Here is a 24820-nt window from a genome sequence, read left to right as displayed (position 1 = left end):
TTTTCGCAGGGTTGTCCTCAAATTTACTGGGAAACATGACCAATATTCCTATTATGGAATCCTGCTGGATTGATTGAGCCCGAGCGTTGGCTGCATCGCCGCCAATAAGGTTATGTGTTCACCTGCACCTGTTGCCTTGTCATTACTAATATACTCCCTCTCGTGTATACAAACCATATTTTTTTGGCAATTCAACAATGTACTGTATTAACCCAAATACAATAATAGTATTAATTCCAAAGATCACCGCTTTTCTCACATGCACCAGTGACCTGCAGGAGTGTAGATGTGCTCAATAAAAAGTCTTAAAAACAGAATAGTTACAGTGATGTTATTTAATAATAAACAATATATTATACAATATAATAATATACAATAATAATATTAATTCCGAAGATCACCGCTTTTCTCACATGCACCAGTGACCTGCAGGAGTGTAGATGTGCTCAAAAAAAGGTCTTAAAAACAGAATAGTTACAGTGATGTTATTTAATAATAAACAATATATTATACAATATAATAATATACAATAATAATATTAATTCCAAAGGTCACCGTGCTCAAAATGTTTTTCTTAAAAACAGTGATGTTATTTTAAATAATGTAAAGCAGAGCAATCAAACACATTTTTAGCTGCCAAGAAATCTGATCTATTTTATGATGACTATCTACCTGTTTTTTTTCATGAAAGAGGATCTATGATGATTTTAATCTAGATTTAAAACTCTTCCATGTTGTCTAGATCAGTGTTTTTCAACCACTGTGCCGCGGCACACTAGTGTGCCATGAGATATTGTCTGGTGTGCCGTGGGAAATTATGCAACTTCACCTAATTTATCCCAAAAATATTTTTGGCAAATCAATAATTAGAATCTGCCAATAATGTGCCGTTGCTTAGTGTCTGTGCTGCGTAAAACTCGGCAGGGTAACCACGTAATACTCCTTTTCAGTAGGTGGCAGCATTGCTTTGTAAAAATCGGAATGTGTCGGGTGAGACGAGGATGGTTTGTTGTGATCCTGATATGCAGACCACAGTGGGAGGCAGGGTGCAGGTAAAAAGGGTATGTAATGCTTAAACCCAAAATGAACGAAAGGAAAAGGCTATGCAAAACAAAAGTCAAACTGAACTGGCTACAAAGTAAACAGAGACAGAATGCTGGACGACAGCAAAATCTTACGGCGTCTACAAAGTACATCCGTATGTGACATGACAATCAACAATGTCCACACAAAGAAGGATAGCAACAACGTAAATAGCCTTGCTTGCTAACACAAAGCAGGTGCGCGGAATAGCGCTCAAAGGAAGACATGAAGCCACTACAGGAAAACACTGGCAAAACAGGAAGGGCCACCAAAATAAGCAAGACAAGAACTAAAGCACTACACATAGGAAGACACCAAAACACTCAAAATAAGACACGACGACTTGGTGGAGTTACATTTTTTCAAGTTTTCTGCTGGTGGTGTGCTTCCGGATTTTTTTCATGACAAAAATGTGCCTTGCCTCAAAAAAGGTTGAAAAACACTGGTCTAGATCAGTGTTTCTTAACCATAGTTGGGCTGCGAGCGCCAAACAATATATATTTTGGGCTGCAGCGGTACTCAGTTGCAATACACTTTTCCACCACTTGTGGTAGTAATGACAATATAAATCTAAAGTCACAGAGAAGTTTCTTAAGCGTAAAAATTATGACTAAAGTGGTTAAACTGTATTTTAATTTGCACTCAAATTTTATTGACAGTTTAGTTAAACATATTCATTATTAATGTATTTATTTTAGTATGACATAATTGTACACATTATGGGGGGCGGTTGCATACCGTAGAAGAAGAAGCGCTTCCTCTTCTACGGGGAAAAAAGATGGCGGCTGTTTACCGTAGTTGCGAGACCTAAACTTTATGAAAATAAATATTAATATTAATCCATATATAAGGCGCACCGGGTTATTAGCCGCACTGTCAGCTTTTGAGAAAAAATTATTTTTATTTAGGCCACCAACGAAGAACAAACATAAATTAGCTGCTCCGTTTTATAAGCCGCAGGGTTCAAAGTGTAGTAAAAAAGTGGCGGCATATTTTGTAATCAGCCTGACCAAATCATTGATAATAATCTTAGTGATTAACACATAACACATCATTTGACAAGGTTTATCCTGTCAAACTGTAAGTAGGTTAGATATAATTATTGAATACGATTAAAATCAAGAGTAAGATTACTAATTCAGTGTTATTTTTGAGTGGGCCCCAAAGTCAAACAGGTTAAGAACCCCTGGTCTAGATATGTATTGAATATTGGGTGTAAATCTTGCTCAATGTCACTTTAACACCTGTTTTTTGCTAGAATTTAGTTTTTGGAGGCGTTCCCAAATTGGAAATTAAACTTTGCCTTACACTTTCCGAAAGTGTTTATATTTTGAAGTCGTCACCCCAGTTTAAAAAAAAATATATTGGTCAAATTAATTTCACAAACGTACAGATTTACCCAGTCACAACATTAGGTATACCTGCACACTCGCCAATCGACAAAAAAAAGTACTTTTCACAGCATTTATGTCCCTGCATGTTGAACGTCGATGTTAATAAACTCCTACCACGATTCGATGGATGTAATACTTTATCCTACCTTTTTTAGTGTTTTTTCATTGCCTGATGCAGGAGCTCCTCCCCCTCAGGCTGATTTGTTCCTTTGTAAAACACTTCCTTGTGGTCTTCATAACATGTAATGGTGGTTTTTTTGGTCAACATTTTGCATAGATTATTTTTTACAGACCATCTTCTTTAAGCCGCCGTCTGACCGTGTCTTCAGGATGCGTCGTTTTGTGAGTGGTCTTATTTACGTGTCTCCACTTTGACAGCGTCTTTTCTATGTCAGCCATGTTGTAGTTTTTAGTGCTTCCATAGCAAGTCTACTGACAGATAAAAGTTAGAACTATAAGCTACTTTGTATTAGAAATGGCAAGAGCGGAGGATGCATGTGCATGTATGAGCCAGTCTGCCCCACAACAAGAGGATAGAGAAAAAGAAGAAACTTATTGACTTCAGCGTCGGACTACAATAGCGGACTTCCAAAGCTCTTTAAGTATATTTTTACCATAGATGGAGATAGCCGCTGACGTCACAACTGGGAAAAATGTCACAAATTGGGCAAATTTCAAAAGACTCGTTTGAAGGAAGTATGAAAGAAGGCAAGATTGTTTTATAAATATCGCCACAAAGCCTTCATGTTTTGAGTCAGGACTTAAGCAGATCTCAAAGACACAAAAATAGGTACCAATAAGTAAGCCAGGTTGGTTTTCTATAAAAGGTCCTCTAAGTCAGTGTTTTTCAACCACTGTGCCGTGGCACACTTGTGTACCGTGAGATATTGTTTGGTGTGCCGTGGGAGTTTATGTAATTTCACCTAATTGGGTAAAAAATATTTTTTGCAAACCAGTAATTATAATCCGCAAATGTGCCGTTGTTGAGTGTCTGTACTGTCTAGAGCTCGGCAGAGTAACCGTGTAATACTCGTCCATATCAGTAGGTGGCAGCAGGTAGCTAATTGCTTTGTGGATGTCGGGAACGACGACGATGGTTTGCAGGTAAAAAGGTATCTAACGCTTAAACCAAAAATAAACAAAAGACGAGTGCCCCTAAGAAAAGGCATTGAAGCTTAGGGATGGCTATGCAAAACTAAAACTGAACAGGCTGCAAAGTAAACAAAAACAGAATGCTGGACGACAGCAAAGACTTACAGCGTGTGGAGCAGACGGCGTCCACAAAGTACATCCGTAAATGACATGACAACAACAAAATAGGAGCGCAAGACAAGAACTAAAACACTACACACAGGAAAACACCAAACAACTCAAAATAAGTTACAGCGTGCTGTGACAGGTCGTGACAGTACACCTACTCAGTGGCCTAGTGGTTAGAGTGTCCGCCCTGAGATCGGTAGGTTGTGAGTTCAAACCCCGGCCGAGTCATACCAAAGACTATAAAAATGGAACCTATTACCTCCCTGCTTGGCACTCAGCATCAAGGGTTGGAATTGGGGGTTAAATCACCAAAAATGATTCCCGGGCGCGGCACCGCTGCTGCCCACTGCTCCCCTCACCTCCCAGGGGGTGAACAAGGGTGATGTGTCAAATGCAGAGGACAAATTTCACCACACTTAGTGTGTGTGTGACAATCATTGGTACTTTAACTTGGGATGGGACAAATGCAGAGGACAAATTTCACCACATCTAGTGTGTGTGTGACAATCATTGGTACTTTAATCTAAAATTAAAAATCTTAATTAACTTTGAGACAAGAGCTATAGTGATGCATGGTTGGTTATGGTTTGAATTAATATCAAACAATTGCGAGGACAACTTTTTATTGTCAATGTCGGCTGCTGTGTTTAATTTTTTCATGTTTTCTGCTGGTGGTGTGCCTCGGCTCAGAAAAGGTTGAAAAATACTGCTCTAAGTGACCCACAACCTAGCCCAGACCTGGGGAAATTACGGCCTATGGGCCATGTACGGCCCGTTAAGTTTTTCAAAACGGCCCGCCAGACGTCTCAAAATTATTTTTTAAAAACTTCCATCTAAACTGCGCTTTTGAGTGATATACTGGTTATCAAGGTAATCTACGCTGAGCAGCTGCAAGCAGACGAGGCAAGAAGCAGAGTGAACGGGGTTTGTTTACAGCAGCCAGCCTGGAATGTGAGTGTCAGGGACACGGAAGCAGATTTCTACAACCAAGTTGTGTTCTGCAGCAACATTATATTATATGGATTTGTGGGTGTTTTTTGTGTTTTGCGTTCATGTTTCTACATGTTTGTTGCATTTATGTTGCATTTTGCTTTATTGTAAAAGATCGATCCCAAGACGATCGTCTGGGAAGTAAAGAGGAGAGACGTTCATATGTTCTCCATATTCAGTGTTTTATCATTCATAGTTAATATTACAAATCCCACATTATTTTCATGTACATTCTTTTACTCAGCAAAAAAGGCTGTAAAATTCCATTCGATTTTTCGTTGTGGTCCGTCATAATGTTTTTAGCATTCTATCAGTCATATTGAGAGTGTTTGTATTGTGTATTTCGCTTTAATACTTTTCTACGGCATTTTAATAACTTCTTTCACTAATGTTGACTAACCTATACATGTTTAAAGTGTTCCTTCAAAAAGGAACCAAGCACTCATATATCAGAATGGAAGACACTTTTTATAGATAAAATATTGTGTCAAACATTAGACACAGACAAACTCGGTGTCATGTTAAAAATCAGTAATAAAAGACCAAGACCAGTGAATATTGTCACACTGACTGACTGATAACCATCATCAGTCAGTCTGTCCTCATATACACAGTGACTGACTGATGATTGTGTGAGAGGACTGACTGACTGATAGTTGTGTGACAATATTCACTGGTCTTATTTTTTCAGTTCTGATTTTTAACATGACACTGTGAGTTTGATATCAGCAGGATATTTCTGTATAGCAGAGGAGTGACTGACTAATGATTGTGTGACTATATGTATATTTATATTAGGGCTGCAACTAACGATTAATTTGATAATCGATTAATCTGTCGATTATTACTTTGATTAATCGATTAATAATCGGATAAAAGAGACGAACTACATTTCTATCCTATCCAGTATTTTATTGGAAAAAAACAGCATACTGGCACCATACTTATTTTGATTATTGTTTCTCAGCTGTTTGTAAATGTTGCAGTTTATAAATAAAGGTTTAGTAAAAAAAAATATATATATATATAAAAAAATAAAATAAATAAAAACCTCTGCGCATGCGCATAGCATAGATCCAACGAATCGATGACTAAATTAATCGGCAACTATTTTAATAATCAATTTTAATCGATTTAATCGATTAGTTGTTGCAGCCCTAATTTATATATATAAGTATATATACACACACACACATCGGCCACACACCAACCAATGTGGCCCCCGAGTAAAAATAATTGCCATGGTCTGACCTAGCCAGACAGCAAAACCCCGCAAAAAGAGGCATCCAAAACCGTGTGCAAGCTCACGCCAAAAAGCATGAACCTCATAATTTGACACTATGGCGTTGGTTAACAGGGGCATCCATCATTGTAACATGTATAAGTCAGAAAAGATGACATTCATCACAACAAAATAAACATGTAATCAAGCTTTTCTTGACACAAATTTTCTCACAAAAATATGTCTTGAAAAGAGAGGACGGGTCAATATGTTATTTTAACTTGAATCACTACATTGTGAATGCAACCAAATTAGACGTTTTGCCTTGAATACTGTTTCCAAAAACGGTTCTTGAGAAAGAGTCTTGTATTCAGTTCAATACAGTATTTTAACGACAGAGGCTTGAGCCCTGCTGACTGATACTCAATTGTCTTCCCAGGACAACTACACTTTTGCACAGCCGGGCATCCAGAGGAAAGTCAAGGCCTTGGAGGAGCTGGTCAGCAGGATTGACGGTCAGTGTTAAACATTATCTGTGTATTCTGTAAAAGCTGTTTACGGAGCAATGCCAGAGGACAGTCCTTGCAAACTGCAGACTGGTAGAAAATTGACACTTTCAAATGCTTTTTTAGACTATGAGGTGCACTTTCAATCCTCTCGTTTTCTCAAACATCGACAGTGTCCCTAATGTACAGATTAATTCTGATTGTGCTTACTGACCTCGAAGCAATTTTATTTGGTACATTGTGCAATGATAAGTGTGACCAGTAGATGGCAGTCACACATAAGAGATACATGTGGACTGCCGGCTGACGCCTTTTCAATAGATGACTCATCTCTAGCAAGTACATGTTAGCAAGCAAGCCCAAAACTTTGGAGGGTGCATTGAGAATATAGAACATTACACCCAGCGTTAAAAAATCTGTCAAAATGTTTTAGTACAACTTTGGTAAGCTACAAAGCCGCACCGCTTGATGGAACGCGAAGCGTTACGGCAGGGGTGTCCAAACTTTTTCCACTGAGGGCCGCACACGGAAAAATTAAAGCATGTGGGGGCCATTTTGATATTTTTCATTTTCAAACCATAACAAAATATATGGATTTTTTTAATTTATTTTACCTTTAGGGGTCCCGGGGACCATAAAGGGTCTCAGTCATTAAAATGTTAAAAATAAGTCAGATTATTATTATTTTTTAATTATTTAATGCTTACAGTAAATCTCTATATCAACTTCAAGTTGATATAAAGTAATACAAATTAAAAAAAAAAGTTTTATGGCTTTTCTGTCAAAAACAACTTAGTTTTTTTTATAGTAAAACTGAAATATGCAGTATTTAGTAATTAGAGCCCTAAAAGATCAATAATGCAGGACACCATTGATTTTAATTCTTTCATATTTTTGAGTAATCACAGTGAAAAGATAAATACAAAATCACTAAATATATTTGGGATCCAAAAGGTGCCCCATTCATAAAGTGATACATTTTTATTAGGTTTTTCTTTTACTTTCAACACTTAAGTTACGACATCAACTTCAGATATATCTGTCGATTTTAATGCTGGAACAATTATTTTGTTTGTTTTATGCGCTTTTGTCAAAGAAAACTTTGATGTTTTTATATGGCTACTACACAATATATGCAATATTTACCACATAAAACATTTTAAAGTGAAATATTTGAAGTAATTGGAGCCCTGAAAATAATTAATTATAACATGGATTTTTTGTCATTATTTTTTTTTTTTGAGGACTGGCAAAAAAATAAAAATAAAGAAAGACAAAAGAAAAAAAAACAGCCTACATGGCAGCTTTTGTGTCAATATTGCAACTTTTTCTCGTTAGATTTCACCTCATTCGACTTTTTTTTAATGTTCTTTTTTATTTTTACAATAGTATTTCCAGAATGTGTGGCGGGCCGGTAAACAATTAGCTGCGGGCCGCAAATGGCCCCCGGGCCGCACTTTGGACACCACTGCATTACGGCTACTGTGGTCAGACGTGCTGTGTTTCAACATACGGGTAGTATTATGGTGTGTGTTTAAGGAACCCCAAATGGCGCCTATTTGGCATTTTGTTTTGACTTATTATGCAAAACCAACTTTTCTTATTTAATGGTATCTGCATGTGTATGTGGGATCTGCATAAGTCCCGAAAATTTGCGCCGTAGTCAGTAAGTTCCTACTTTTTCTCTATCTTCTAGTGGGGCATTCATGCTCCGCAAACAGTTCTAACTTATATCTGTCAGTAGACTCGCTATGTGAGCGCTAAAATGATGGGGAGAAGACGCTGTCCAAGTGGAGGCACGTGAATAAGGCCCGCCCACAAAACGGCGCATCCTGAAGAGACGATCAGAAAGCGGCTTGAAGATGGTCTGTAAAACATAATCTATGCAACATTTTGACCAAAAAAACCACCATTACATGTTATGTAGACCACAAGGAAGGGTTTTAAATGTGGAAAAAAATCATAATATGGCCCTTTTAAAGGCCTACTGAAAGCCACTACTACCGACCACGCAGTCTGATAGTTTATATATCAATGATGAAATCTTAACATTGCAACACATGCCAATAAGGCCGGATTAACTTATGAAGTGCAATTTTAAAATTCCCGCCACACTTCCGGTTGAAAAACTCATTTGGATATGAATTATGCGCGTGACGTCAGAAAATCCACGGAAGTGGTTGGACCCCGTCGAACCCGATACAGAAACCTCTTGTTTTCTTCGACAAAATTCCACAGTATTCTGGACATCTGTGTTGGTGAATCTTTTGCAATTTGTTTAATGAACAATGGAGGCTGCAAAGAAGAACGTTGTAGGTGGGATCGATCGGTGTATTAGCGGCTAAGTACAATACTTACAGCAACACAACAAGGACTAGCAGATGCCGAGCCGATGCTTGCCGCCAAACCCACGGATGAAGTCCTTCGTCGCGCCGTCCATCGCTGGAACGCAGGTGAGCACGGCTGTTGATGGGAAGATGAGGGCTGGCTGGCGTAGGTGGAGCGCTAATGTTTTATCATAGTTCTGTGAGGTTTCAGGCACAACACCGGTTGCTAAGTTGCTAAATTAGCCTTAGCGTCGTTAGCAACAGCATTGTTAAGCCTTACCAGGCTGAAAATTTTTAACCGTGTAGTTACATGTACATGGTTTAATAGTATTGTTGATCTTCTGTCTATCCTTCCAGTCAGGGATTTATTTATTTTGTTTCTATCTTCATTTGAGAACGAAGCTATCACGTTAGCTCAGTAGCTAAGTGTGTCACCGATGTATTGTCGTGGACATAAAAGTCACTTTAAATGTCCATTTCGCGTGCTCGACTCTCATTTTCAAGAGGATATAGTATCCGAGGTGGTTTAAATACAAATCCGTGATCAACAATAGAAAAAGGAGAGTGTGGAATCCAATGAGCCAGCTTGTACCTAAGTTACGGTCAGAGCGAAAAAAGATACGTCCATCACTGCCTCTCTAATCCTTCACTGTAACGTTCCTCATCTACGAATCTTTCATCCTCGCTCAAATTAATGGGGTAATCGTCGCTTTGTCGCTCCGAATCTCTCGCTCCATTGTAAACAACGGGGAATTGTGAGGAATACTAGCTCCTGTGACGTCACGCTACTTCCGGTACAGGCAAGGCTTTTTTTTATCAGCGAGCAAAAGTTGCGAACTTTATCGTCGATTTTCTCTACTAAATCCTTTCAGCAAAAATATGGCAATATCGCGAAATGATCAAGTATGACACATAGAATGGATCTGCTATTCCCGTTTAAATAAAACAAATTCATTTCAGTAGGCCTTTAATGCACCTTATAATGTCCTTTGGTCCGAAAAATGGTATATATTCAAAGTGGGTTATTTCTAAAGAGGTCGAGTACCAATCATGGACATACATGTTTGCAGCTGGCCTGAAACACTGTAGTAAAGACACTGTAGGCCCTCGATGTAATTCCTGTCTTTGCAGTCGCCCTTGGTCACGTCCCCACATTGCTCGATGCACTGCATCAAACAAAGGTCTCATTGAAGCATGCCTTTCTGTAATGGTCCTGCTCTTGGACAACCTTGGTGACGTCCCTCCGTGCTCTCGCTCTCTTTCTCGGTACACCGCTTAATTCTCCTTACCTCAAGTGTGTGTGATTATGTGAGCCTTACCAACGTGTGGTGTGCGCCGGTGTTAATGAAAACCGACTGTTTGCATTGGGACTGTTGAGTGTGGTTTCATAAGGAAATAAATGAAGATAAAGCAGAACTTGCGACACACACCGCCACTGGCAAAGGCTTTAAAAATATGACTGGGCATGTTTCACTGTGTCTTACTCCATAAGTGCCCTGTCATCACAGCCGGGGCAGAGCCATTTTCTACCTCGCTGCTTTGACATTACACCCCTAATGAGATCACAGATAGCCTTTATCTCGTGTTACACGGTCGCTTTTTGCTTTCGCCGCCGTCTCGTCCAAAATTACTTATCAGCACCTATCAAATGTGAGGGTTATAGAGAGTCATAATAAACTCTGTATAGAAATGTAGAACTTTTTGATGCTGCAATCACTTGAGCTCAGCTGCACTGCGTAGATAACATTTATTGTGAAATAAGGCTGGGCGATAAAATGAAATGTATATTGCGATAAACACCTAATAGGGGTGCACAAAAAAATCGATTCACATCCAATTTTTGTTCATCCAGATTCTAAATTAATTCATAATTGTATATATATATATATGTATATATACACTGCCGTTCAAAAGTTTGGGGCCACCCAAACAATTTTGTGGAATAGCCTTCATTTCAAAGAACAAGAATAGACTGTCGAGTTTCAGATGAAAGTTCTCTTTTTCTGGCCATTTTGAGCGTTTATTTGACCCCACAAATGTGATGCTCCAGAAACTCAATCTGCTCAAAGGAAGGTCCGTTTTGTAGCCTCTGTAACGAGCTAAACTGTTTTCAGATGTGTGAACATGATTGCACAAGGGTTTTCTAATCATCAATTAGCCTTCTGAGCCAATGAGCAAACACATTGTACCATTAGAACACTGGAGTGATAGTTGCTGGAAATGGGCCTCTATACACCTATGTAGATATTGCACCAAAAACCAGACATTTGCAGCTAGAATAGTCATTTACCACAATAGCAATGTATAGAGTGTATTTCTTTAAAGTTAAGACTAGTTTAGGCAAGGCAAGGCAACTTTATTTGTATAGCGCTTTTCATACACAAGGCAGACTCAAAGTGCTTCACGGACAACAAAGTGATTAAATCACCAAAATGATTCCCGGGCGCGGCGCCGCTGCTGCCCACTGCTCCCCAAGGGGATGGGACAAATGCAGAGGACAAATTTCACCACATCTAGTGTGTGTGTGACAATCATTGGTACTTTAATCTTTAAAATGAAAGAAAATAAAAGCAAAATTAAAATGCAGACTTATCTTCATTGAAAAGTACAGTGCTTTTCCTTAAAAAAATGACATTTCAGTGTGACCCCAAACTTTTGAACGGTTGTATATATATATATATATATATATATATATATATATATATATATATATATATATATATATATATATATATATATATATATATATATATATATATATATATATATATATATATATATATATATATATATATATATATAAAACAATAATTGTAAAAATATATCCATCCATTTTCTACCGCTTGTCCCTTTCGGGATTGTGGAGGGTGCTAGATCCTATCCCAGTATGTTTATTTATTTATTTTGAATTATAATACATAAAAAATATATCATTTTTTAGGCCAAATTCATGCAACCAGAAGAAGCTTTTCTAACCTGCAGCCTGTTTTGAAAAAGTTTCATTACAATTATTATACTAATTAATACATTACGAGAATCGGTTTTAAATCGAGAACTATTCTTATAACAAATCGTCACCCCAGGAATCTGAATCGATCGAATCGTTAGGTGCTCAAATATTTATACCCCGACTATCGTAAATTCCGGACTATATAAGCTGCTACTTTTTTTCCTAAGCTCTGAACCCTGCGGTTTAAAAAAACACACAGCTAATCTCTGGGTTTTTTTTTTCCGCTAACGACCATAATGTTTTGTGTTCAATAGTTTTTACTAAACCAAAGCAGAAAACAAAAGTGGAAAGAATTGGTGTGTTATGATTTGTGCTACGGCACCATCTTTTGGATGAGTTCGCTCACTGCAAGTGTTGTGGGTTGAAAATGTGCTTCCTGTTTTAATGCCTTAAACCGGAAGTATAACCTTCCATAGCATTTCTGCTCGAAAGGATTCTACATTCATCCCTCCAACGTTTGTACAATTCATACTTACTAAACCGTCCCATGTGTGATGTCTGTAGGAGTGTTTTCCTGCATATTTGTACACGCTACTGTAATGTAAATAAGCTAGCATCGTTAGCAGTAGCAAGTGTGCTAATACATTGTCTGTGTTAGTATTATTAACTTTCTTTTTGTATTGTTTCAGTTTCAGAAATTCCTCAGTAAATTCACCAAAACGTCACAGTGGAGTCTGTTCCGACGCTAGTGGGTCCATGACGATTACTTCTGTTTTGTTTGTTTAGCCATTTTACTGCCGTGTTACAGACACCGTTTGGAAACAATTAAGGCATATAAATAAATATTTATAAAATCTTTATGTGTAAATAACTCATTTCACAAGCTATATATCTGCGGCTTATAGTCCAATCCGGCTATATTATGGATTTTCTTTTCTTTTTCTAAAATGTATTGGCTGCGACTCTTTAGTCCCGGAAAATCTGGTAATCGTAATTTAAAAAAATGCGTTCAATAAAACGCAGTATACTTTTTTTTTCTTCGTCGGAAAAAACTGGAAGTTGCGAAGCAAGGTTGGTTGCATGAACAAAGGCCCTCGCTCTCTGGTAACAGAGCAAAGCAGGAAGTGATCACTGAGCAATGGGAGTGACCTGCTACGAGCCAATCACGTAACAGTATCAACTGTCAAGTTTGGTTGCGTCATCTTGACTTCTCTCAGTTGATTCTTTGTATGGAGTGAGAAGAGAAAGTAAAACTGAAGAAATTCCGGATGCAACAGGAAAAGTCACCCCAACAGTATGGAAGTTATGTATACAGATCGTATTCCGACCAATGTGGTCTATAAATGATGCAAGGCGCTCGTCCCCACCAAGACCGGTAATATCACTCCACCTTCGCTGCGCTCACCCTTTAGAGCACCGCCCTAACTTCTTGGCATTAAACCTGCAGAAAATAGTTATTCTCAGCTTTCTCTATGTTTACACTTTCACACTTTGTAGTATTTTCTTACATTTCATTAAGCATATTTTACGTTTACATTGTTTGAGTGTTTTCCATGCTCGTGTTGACATTTCATTTCCTTTCTGCCTTGATAGCTGAGGGGATTATAATCAGAGGAAGGTTACATTTTACATAAAAACATTACATTTAATATATTTTTCCCCTGGTGTTTATTTTTAATGGGTCATAAAAAGAATCAATACAGTGTTTCCCATACACTGCCAAGATACCTGTGGCGGTGGGGGCGTGGCTATGGGCGTGGTCACCATGACATCATCGATTAATTTGCATAATTTACTACAATGATTTGATTTTCTCTAAAAAGGCTCAAAAAATGTATACTTACTAATTAATAATAACAGTTTTGTTTTAAACGTCCATCCATCCATCCATCCATCCATTTTACAATATAATTACAACACTTTATGTACATATTTATATACAGATTTGAACAATAAGTTATTCACTGAAATATATTTATTAATTGTGGTTCTTACAAAACATATATCTTATAAAATATAAAAGCTAAAATGTCTCAAAGCTCTGCCCTTTTAATTAGTGCATACTAAATAATTTAACTTTAGCCTACTACTACAACCATATTATTTACCAGCAACATAAAGTGAAACAGAGGCAGAGGTGTCCTGCCACAGTCAGTAACAAATAAACAGAAAACAGTAGTGGTCAAATACAAATAGGGCAACAAGAGAAGTATCCTACACTTCTCTTTTGTAAAGTAAATCTGAACAGCCGATATGGGCATCTACATCAACTATATGATTTTCCTGAGAAGCTGGAGAGGACAAAAAATATATATATATATATATTTTTTATTTTTTATTTTTATTTTTTAATTAATTTATTTTATTTTTTTTTAAATTTGTGGCGGACGTAATTCTTTTGTGGCGGGCCGCCACAAATAAATGAATGTGTGGGAAACCCTGCAATAATTATCAATATCGACCGATATAAAACACTTACATCAATATACAGTTTTCAGCCATATCGCCCAGGTGTTGGAGCTCCAGAGGCAAGAGAGACACAGGAAGGACGTATAAAGCATAACATCTTGACCTCAGCTCACGGTTTGATTTAATTAATGTTTACAGTCCTGGGTCAGCATGTTGCTCGTCTGTCGCTCTCTCATTTTCTTTTCCACTTTTTGGAATAACGATCCACGGTACACTTGAGTTCGGCGAGCTTTAGTACCCTAAACAGGCATATGCTTCCACTGTAGACTGGCTGAACATCGCACAGATCGGTACTCTGTTGGTACCGTTTACAACCGACTATAAATTGACTTACCATGGGATGAAACCAAAATGCAAATAAAGAGACCTAATAGGTAATTAAAAAGTGAAAATATCATCTCATCTTTACAGATTTACAGGAGATTAATGAGAAAGTTTAGTGGCTGTTGAAACCACAAGGTGGGGATCATTAGCTTTTAAGACGACGCCATGTGCGTCATAAAATAGTCAACAACTGGTTGTGTGTGCACAGGAAGATCTCGACACACTTCCAGACAGTATTTGGAAGACAATGTGATCAATGTTGCATTCATTGCTTCTCTCTCATGATTATTCCACATGTAATTACTGATCCAAACTCCTGTTTCGTCTTGTCGGGCGCCGAGCACACGCGGGGCCGTACCTGCTCAGAAGACAAGCTACTTTGGCGGCGTGGGTAAAATGCTTCTCTGATCTCTTTATCGCTCTGCCTCTCTTATCTCTGTGTATTTTGTGGCACGCAAGTGCATTAGCACGACTTTATTAACATGCAAATTGCCCAAAGGTGAATTTAGTTATGCAAATGTGCGAGCAGGCTGTGACAACCTGTGCCGTGCGCTTACATCCGTGTTAAATGGCTGGTAGTCGAGGTCGTGTACTGCATGATGAAGACTTTTTAAAACATGAAAATGTCTGTAGCCACACGCTGATTTACTAGCCTATTGGCACCTTTGGGACGAAAAAGAAAAGATTCGGTTTGTTTGCTTAGAGTTTTTTATGTAATTTCCAGATTTTAATTTCAGATTTAAATTTCAAATTAACAAAAATCAGCATTCATCGATATGTTCAGCTTTTCTTCCAAAAATCACAAAACTTGTTTGAACTGGCGCTTCCATACGATGACCTGTGCGAAGTTGGCCCCTCCTATTATTGCAAATATTAAAATAGCACTGCCTTTTGTCTGTGCCACGTTTGTGCTGTGAGATATTTTTTGGACCGTTTTGGTTTTTAAATTATTCTAAAACACATTTTCTGACTAGTGACATCATACAGCACCCCTCATCTACCTTGTCAAAAATCACCCCAAATTTGTCCCATACTTTTTAATAACATCGGGTTGATGATTAACTACAATCCTCCATTAAATAGACACACAGCTCTAATACATTTCTATATTACTTAAAAAAAAGTGTTTTTTTATTTTTTATTAATTAAATTCTACACAAATATTTTATAAAGTCATTACAAATAAAAGCAACAAGAGAAGTATCCAACACTTCTCTTTTCTAAAGTAAATCTGCAGCAGATATGATCATCTACATCAACAATATGATTTGCCTGAGTGGAAGGACAGGACAAATGAAAAAAAAAAAGAGATATATATATTATTGATTTTTTTTAATCGAATAAGAATCGCAATTAAATCGATTTTTTTAATACCTGTACTAAGAATAAAAACACAAATATGAAATATAGACAAACAATATTCCACCAATGATTACCGTATTTTTCGGACTATAAGTCGCTCCGGAGTATAAGTCGCACTGGCCGAAAATGCATAATAAAGAAGGAAAAAAAACATATATAAGTCGCAGTGGAGTATAAGTCGCATTTTTGGGGGAAATTTATTTAATAAAACCCAACACCAAGAATAGACATTTGAAAGGCAATCTAAAATAAATAAAGAATAGTGAACAACAGACTGAATAAGTGTACGTTATATGACGCATAAATAACCAACTGAGAACGTGCCTGGTATGTTAACGTAAGAGTCATTCAAATAACTATAACATATAGAACATGCTATACGTTTACCAAACAATCTGTCACTCCTAATCGCTAAATCCCATGAAATCTTATACGTCTAGTCTCTTACGTGAATGAGCTAAATAATATTATTTGATATTTTACGCTAATGTGTTAATAATTTCACACATAAGTCGCTCTTGAGTGTAAGTCGCACCCCCGGCCAAACTATGGAAAAAACTGTGACTTATAGTCCGAAAAATACGGTAATTGTATGTTTTTTTCCACAAATATTGTCGTCAAACATGTAGGATGTATCAGCCTTTTTATTTGATTTAGAATCACTTTTTTGACAAGAATTTGAAAATAGAAAGCTTCTTTTATGTCAAAAGGAGAACATATTTTGACTCGGGCTGTCAAGTGATTTTCCACACTCTTGAACTGTGATGAATCACAGGTTATTATTTGCTTGCATAAATACAATTTGATTAGGGAAATACTCCAATATTTGGATACACATGTAATGCAGGAATTTAAAAAACATGTTTTACTGAAGTGCAAGTCATAGATTTGCTCTTAACTTGGTGACCGTAAGTATAGTATGAATTAAGTGTACATTTTGAAAGCCTTTGCAATAATATAGCAAACAAGGTACAGATGTACAGTATATTAATAGATAATGGAATAATGACACCCTATTTCACGATTCAAGAACTCCTTCATTCCGCACTCCATCCAGCTGTATAATCAATCAATCGCCATACAGCAATAGATGATAGCTGTCTATTACCTGACCACTTCTATGTTGCTCTTTGTTTATAATGTACATTTTCTCCTGGATCTACTCTTTATTTTATGCTGCTTTTTTTTTGCTATAGCTGTTACATATACTGTAATATTCTACATGGTAAGTGGGATTTGTTATATATTATATAATATCATATAATATAATAATATAGTATATCAGTATATAGTACATATAATATGTAAATATTAAAAATGTTATATTGCTACTATGGTCAATTTTTAGTCTACTTTATACCTTTTGTTTTCGCCCTTATTTTGTGTCCTTGTGTGTATTATCCTTTCCATCCTTATCCTTTCCATCCTTTGTAACTGAGCTACTGTGTGGAACAATTTCCCTTGTGGTTTATTAAAGTTTGTCCAAGTCTAAGTCTAAACAACTTTGCTTAGTGCACCATTTACATCTGCATTTACTCTTCTTTAGTCCAACTAGCTGCTAAAACTAACAAGCTTATTTACCTTTCTGGATGATAGAGCTGATTGTATGCCGATAGTTGGCGACATGAACGACATCTCGCAGCACCACTGTAGGTCTTCACAGATGTTAAGTGGCCTACATGCAGTGGCTGTCCATTTCGAAGAATACATTGTTTAATCTATCTGTGGCAAGCACAGGTAAACTCAGCCTGCATAGTTTGTCGTTCTTTGTTTGCTGTCCATGCAACGGGAGTGACTCGCTACGAGCCAATAACATCAACTGTCAAGTTTGGTTGCGTCAACTTGTCTTCTCTCGGTTGATTCTTTGTACGGTGTGAGAAGAGAAAGTAAAAATGAAGAAATTCCGGGTGCAACAGGAAAAGTCACCTCAACAATATGGCAGTTTTTAATTTTTTAATTTTTTTTAAACATCATATTCCGACCAATGTGGTCCATAAATGACGCAAGGCGCTCGTCCCCGCCAAGACTGGTGATATCACTCCACCTTCGCTGCGCTCACCCTTTAGAGCACAGCCCTAACTTCCTGGCATTAAACCTGCAGAAAATAGTTCTTCTTAGCTTTCTCTATGTTTACACTTTCACACTTTGTAGTATTTTCTTACATTTCATTAAGCATTTTTTACATTTACATAGTTTGACTGTTTTCCATGCTCGTGTTGACATTTCATTTCCTTTCTGCCTTGATAGCTGAGGGGATTATAATTAGACTTAGCCTTCCTTTTTATTGTCATTCAAATTTGAACTTTTCAGTACAGATAAGAACAAAATTTCGTCACATTAGCTCATGGTAGTGCAGGATAAAAAAGCAATAAGGTGCATATATAAATAAATAAATAGGTTACTGTACAGATAGATATATTGCACATTTTCATATGCATCCACGTTTATGGATGTATGTTATATTATCTTTTTTTTTCCAGCGAGTTAATCCATTTTGGGGGGACTTGAGGGGATGATTATGATGCATTCAAGAGTCTTACGGCCAGAGGACGGTTGAAACACTGTGTCGGGAGAAGACCCGAGCGCGGGACAAGTATGCAGGTCTATAGCGCGGGGTGGTATATTGCCTTTATCCAATAATCATACGAAATTAATGGCTGGGGGAAACAAAACAAAAAGTGAAACCAATGCATTTCTACGGGCTTGCTGTGCAGGATTTTAGAACAGTTTTCTAACCCTCCGCGGCAGCCTCGTGGCAGACGTTTCCATTGGGCTGTGCTCCGTTAAAAACAATGGAGTTCAAATTTTTTGTATTGTCGCTCCGCGTCTGGTCGGCGTTGGCCTTAAAGGCCTACTGAAAGCCACTACTACCGACCACGCAGTCTGATAGTTTATATATCAATGATGAAATCTTAACATTGCAACACATGCCAATACGGCCGGGTTAACTTATAAAGTGACATTTTAAATTTCCCGCTAAACTTCCAGTTGAAAACGTCTATGTATGATGGTGTATGCGCGTGACGTCAATCGTTGAAACGGAAGTATTCGGACTCCATTGAATCCAATACAAAAAGCTCTGTTTTCATCTCAAAATTCCACACTATTCTGGACATCTGTGTTGGTGAATCTTTTGCAATTTGTTTAATGAACAATGAAGACTGCAAAGAAGAAAGTTGTAGGTGGGATCGGTGTATTAGCGGCTGGCTGCAGCAACACAAGCAGGTGGACTTTGAGTTGGATAGCAGACGCGCTATCCGACACTAGCCGCCGACCGCATGGATGATCAGGTGAAGTCCTTCGTCCCTCCGTCGATCGCTGGAACGCAGGTGAGCACGGGTGTTGATGAGCACATGAGGGCTGGCTGGCGTAGGTGGATAGCTAATGTTTTTAGCATAGCTCTGTGAGGTCCCGTTGCTAAGTTAGCTTCAATGGCGTCGTTAGCAACAGCATTGTTAAGCTTCGCCAGGCTGGAAAGCATTAACCGTGTATTTACATGTCCATGGTTTAATAGTATTGTTGATCTTGTGTCTATCCTTCCAGTCAGGGGTTTATTTCTTTTGTTTCTATCTGCAGTTAAGCCCGATGCTATCACGTTAGCTCCGTAGGTAAAGTGTTTCGCCGATGTATTGTCGTGGAGGTAAAAGTCACTGTGAATGTCCATTTCGCGTTCTCGACTCTCATTTTCAAGAGGATATAGTATCCGAGGTGGTTTAAAATACAAATCCGTGATCCACAATAGAAAAAGGAGAGAGTGTGGAATCCAATGAGCCAGCTTGTACCTAAGTTACGGTCAGAGCGAAAAAAGATGCGTCCTGCACTGCACTCTAGTCCTTCACTCTCACGTTCCTCATCCACAAATCTTTCATCCTGGCTCAAATTAATGGGGTAATTGTCGCTTTCTCGGTCCGAATCGCTCTCGCTGCTGGTGTAAACAATGGGGAAATGTGAGGAGCCCTTCAACCGGTGACGTCACGCTACTTCCGGTACAGGCAAGGCTTTTTTTAATCAGCGACCAAAAGTTGCGAACTTCATCGTCGTTGTTCTCTACTAAATCCTTTCAGCAAAAATATGGCAATATCGCGAAATGATCAAGTATGACACATAGAATGGATCTGCTATCCCCGTTTAAATTTTAAAAAAATCATTTCAGTAGGCCTTTAACGTACCCCTTACAATCAGGTGTACCCCACTTTGGGAAAGACTGGTATAAAGTATATGATTATTCAAAGACTTGGGGACTGCTGTGCGCTTTGGGCCAGTGCATTATAGGCTGATTATTTCAGAGGGGTTGTTTGCTCTGAGAGGTACAAGAGAGTGCCTCATTGGGTTACTAATGACAGAAAATGTGCTGGTAGGAGGAGGAAAAACAGCAGGGAAAGTAAGCGTGTGACGCAAACAAACAAAGGTCAGACGAGAGGAGTTGCAGCGCTCCAAGGAGAGTCAGGCAAAAACCTGGTCATCAGCACAATCCTGGGAAACACTCACTCGTCACTGTACGACCTCTGACCGTCCCACGTTCGCCCGCGCTTCGCCAGCCACGAGTCGGTCGCGGCGTGGCCTCCGTCGTCAACTTTAGCCCCCCCGGTGGGAAGCAAGACAAGACTCATCAGTCAATCAGTGTCTATGAGCGATGTCATCCACCAACCCCGCTCGGCCTCAGTAACCATCCCACCCAGCGTGACGCCGGAGCCAGCTGGATGCCAGCCCAGAGGTAAAAAGCGACAAGTTACTCTTTTTGTCTGTGTTAATTTTAGCTCCTCTCCGACTGCGATAATTCCTCATGACAAACGACAAACCCGACGAGCTTCCTCCGTGGGTTTGCTGTAGCCAGATACAAAACAGTGCAAGTTCATTAGTGGAATTTAACTTTGTCCAAAGTTGTTTGGCAGCCAGCCCAGCTGTGTCACCATCCGTCCTTAACGAGGTGGCCTTGTTGTGTGCTTTCACAGCGGCGTGTGATAATTACACCACGGACAGGAGCGCCCTTGCGTATGTTTGCTTAAACACGCTTGCGTAGACAGGTGTCATTCAGGTGATTGCCGTGCCTACCTGTCCGGAAATATCTGCCCATCAAAATTGTATTAAAGGTGGTAATGTGTGTGTGTGTGTGGGTGCACTTGTCAGTCCCAAGATGCCATAGTTCCTTCCTAACTGCCTTTCCTCCTAGATTGTCTGACAGCTCTGTAATTACAGCTCTATTACGAGGCGCACATATGTGGAGATTGAGTGTCACGGGTTCGATTGCTGTGAAATATATGAGGCGCTGAACACTGAGCGGTATTTTTAATCCTTTGTCATGTAAAAGATGCAGAAAACCAACATTCATCATAGAAAGAGAACAGAGGCTCTCAAAAGTGGCCGTTTTATTCCAGGCATTTTACTCCTCGTCTATTCATCACACTAAACGAGCACTGAGTGACTTACCTTTGCCTGCCCTTGAGTACATGTGATTGCACTTTACTTACCGCAGTGTAACTCTGGAATGTAAAATGTTGTTAACATTCTTTAAGAATATTCCAGCATGGACCGTACAAATGGGTTGACTCAACAACGATTCGATTCTTTCAACAATCGATGCGTTTGTTTGATTAATTGAATAAAACACATTTTTGTAGCGCCAGTTTGTCTTTTAGGGAAAAGACTACCATATTTTCCAAACTATAAAGCGCACAGGTATGTAAACCTCACCCACTAAATTTCAGAAGAAAAAAATGTTTTTCATACATTAGCCGCAGAAAATATTTTGTAAATGTTTATTTACATTGTTTTCAAGCAGTGTCTGTAAAACGGCAGTAAAACGGCAGATCAAGCAAAACAGGAGTCATTGTCATGGACCCACTTGCTTTGGAAGCTAGCTCTCCAATCAGCTAGACAGACTCCACGGTGACGTTTTGGTGAATTTACGAAACTGGAACAATACAACAAGAATTCCATTGTGAGTTAATAATATTAACACAGACGTGTTAGAATGTTAGCTAATGCTAACAACGCTGGTTTCAATTCTTTACCATAGCACATATGCATGAAAACACTCTTACAGACATCACACATGGAACGGTTTAGTATGCAAGAATTGTTTTAGTTATATTGTAAAACTTACACACGTTGCTTGGAGTGATGAATGGATAATCTATACGAGTAAAAACACTATGGACAACTAGAAAACAGAATGGCACTTCCTACTAAACAGAAGGAAACGGCGGCATGGCGTGGTGGGTAGAGCAGCCCTGCCAGAAACTTGAGGGTTGCAGGTTCGCTCCCCACCTCTTACCATCCAAATCACTGCCGTTGTGTCCTTGGGCAGGACACTTCACCCTTGCCCCCACGCGTCTGTCAGTCTACCCCAGGGCAGCTGTGGCTACAAATGTAGCTTACCACCAGGTGTGAATGTGGAGTGAGTGAATGAATGATGGGTTCTCACTTCTCTGTGAGCGCTTTGAGTACCTAATAGAAAAGCGCTTTATAAATTATATCCATTATTATTATTATTAAATACTGTAGACCAGGGGTGTCCAAACTTTTTGACTTGGGGTCCGCATTGGGCAAAAAATTGGGCGGGTGTGAGTGTGAATGTTGTCTGTCTATCTGTGTTGGCCCTGCGATGAGGTGGCGACTTGTCCAGCCCGAATGCAGCTGAGATAGGCTCCAGCACCCCCCGCGACCCCAAAAGGGACAAGCAGTAGAAAATGGATGGATGGATGGATATTAAAGGCCTACTGAAATGAAATGTTTTTATTTAAACGGGGATAGCAGATCCATTCTATGTGTCATACTTGATCATTTCGCGATATTGCCATATTTTTGCTGGAAGGATTTAGTAGAGAACAACGACGATAAAGTTCGCAACTTTTGGTCGCTGATAAAAAAAAAAAGCCTTGCCTATACCGGAAGTAGCGTGACGTCACAGGAGGAAGGGCTGCTCACATTTTCCTATTGTTTACACCAGCAGCGAGAGAGATTCGGACCGAGAAAGCGACGATTACCCCATTAATTTGAGCGAGGGTGAAAGATTCGTGGATGAGATACGTGAAGGACTAGAGTGCAGTGCAGGATGTATCTTTTTTCACTCTGACAGTAACTTAGGGACAAGCTTGCTCATTGGATTCCACACTTTCTCCTTTTTCTATTGTGGATCACGGATTTGTATTTTAAACCACCTGGGATACTATATCCTCTTGAAAATGAGAGTCGAGAACGCGAAATGGACATTCACAGTGACTTTTATCTCCACGACAATACATTAGCGAAACACTTTAGCTACGGAGCTAATGTGATAGCATCGGGCTCAAATGCAGATAGAAACAAAAGAAATAAACCCCTGACTGGAAGGATAGACAGAAAATCAACAATACTATTAAACCACGGACCTGTAAATACACGGTTAATGCTTTCCAGCCTGGCGAAGCTTAACGATGCTGTTGCTAATGACACCATTGAAGCTAACTTAGCAACGGGACCTCACAGAGCTATGCTAAAAACATTAGCTCTCCACCTACGCCAGCCAGCCCTCATCTGCTCATCAACACCCGTGCTCACCTGCGTTCCAGCGATCGACGGAGCGACAAAGGACTTCACCCGATCACCGATGCGGTCGGCGGCCCGGAGACGGAGGAAGTCAAGGTGAGGTCGGCGGCTAGCGCGTCTGCTAACCATCTCAAAGTCCTCTTGGTTGTGTTGCTGTAGTCCGCCGCTAATACACCGATCCCACCTACAGCTTTCTTCTTTGCAGTCTCCATTGTTCATTAAACAAATTGCAAAAGATTCACCAACACAGATGTCCAGAATACTGTGGAATTTTGGGATGAAAACAGAGCTGTTGTATTGGGATACAATGTGTCCGAATACTTCCGTTCTCTCTGTGACGTCACGCGCATACGTCATCATATCTAGACGTTTTCAACCGGAAGTGTCGCGGGAAATTTAAAATTGCACTTTATAAGTTAACCCGGCCGTGTTGGCATGTGTTGCAATGTTAAGATTTCATCATTGATATATAAACTATCAGACTGCGTGGTCGGTAGTAGTGGCTTTCAGTAGGCCTTTAAGAGTATGTGAAAGTTGGACTCCTACCTTATTTACTTCCATGACGACCTTCTTAAAGTTTTGTAATCAATCAGAAATATCAAGCAGCTAAAATGCGCCAAACATGGATAAGTGTGGAGCGGGTGCTTTACATGTTTCCCATCATGCACTCTAATGGATTTAAATGGGTGTAATTTTGAATTTGTTACTTGTGTTTGGACATTTTTCATAATATCCACAATGTTCAGTGAGCATGTTCTGTTATGTGTGTTGAACTTTGTTAATTGCATTTTTTTTGCACCTTGACTAGGGTAGTTTGTTTGGATTGTGTCACATAAGTAAATTATGTGCTATTATTTCAAAGTATTGTCAAGGGTCATTGATCTGATTTACTCACGTCGTCCTCAAGCTTTGTTGATCCTATGTCTCGCGGGCTTATTTGAAGACGCTGGCGGGCCGTAACTAGAACACCCATGTTGTAGACGTTCACACCGTAGCACCTGCAGTGAGCTAACTCGTCCAAAACATGGCACCATAGCACAAACAATAACATACCACTTCGGTGTCTTTGCATGTGTTCTATAAAAACTATTAGCATTATAGCCGTCAGCGAAGAAAAATCCATAAATTAGCCACATAGTTTTATAAGCTGCATTGTTGAAAGCGTAGGAAATAAGTAGCGGTCCATCGTCTGTAATGTATGACACTCTATTTATATCCTATTTGATTTAAATTGGTATGTGAAACAATGACAACAAGCCAAACCAAATAAAAGACCAGTTTAGCACAATTGCGTGCATAATTTTAATCAACTTAAAAAAAAGAGCCCAATATTTTGAGACAAATGATTTGTTGCTTTTGAAAACAGCTAAAATGATGCACAAAGCAAATTATAACCTGCTACCCGA

The 24820-nt window shown here is 38.9% G+C and overlaps 1 protein-coding gene across 2 annotated transcripts in view; it reads left to right on the top strand.

Annotated features, from left to right (window-relative positions):
* Nucleotides 1-24820, top strand: part of tbc1d22a (TBC1 domain family, member 22a) — a 283486-nt gene that overhangs the window by 153085 nt on the left and 105581 nt on the right. For both annotated transcript variants that reach the window (XM_062064592.1, XM_062064593.1), the window contains exon 11: nt 6389-6464. In XM_062064592.1, the coding sequence (XP_061920576.1) occupies nt 6389-6464 (76 nt within the window). The remainder of the gene's footprint in view (nt 1-6388; nt 6465-24820) is intronic.

Source organism: Entelurus aequoreus, linkage group LG12, assembly GCF_033978785.1.
Source record: "Entelurus aequoreus isolate RoL-2023_Sb linkage group LG12, RoL_Eaeq_v1.1, whole genome shotgun sequence".
NCBI classification, from domain to species: domain Eukaryota; kingdom Metazoa; phylum Chordata; class Actinopteri; order Syngnathiformes; family Syngnathidae; genus Entelurus; species Entelurus aequoreus.
Note: the sequence above shows the minus strand (reverse complement) of the source record. Positions and strands in the feature narration are given on the sequence as shown.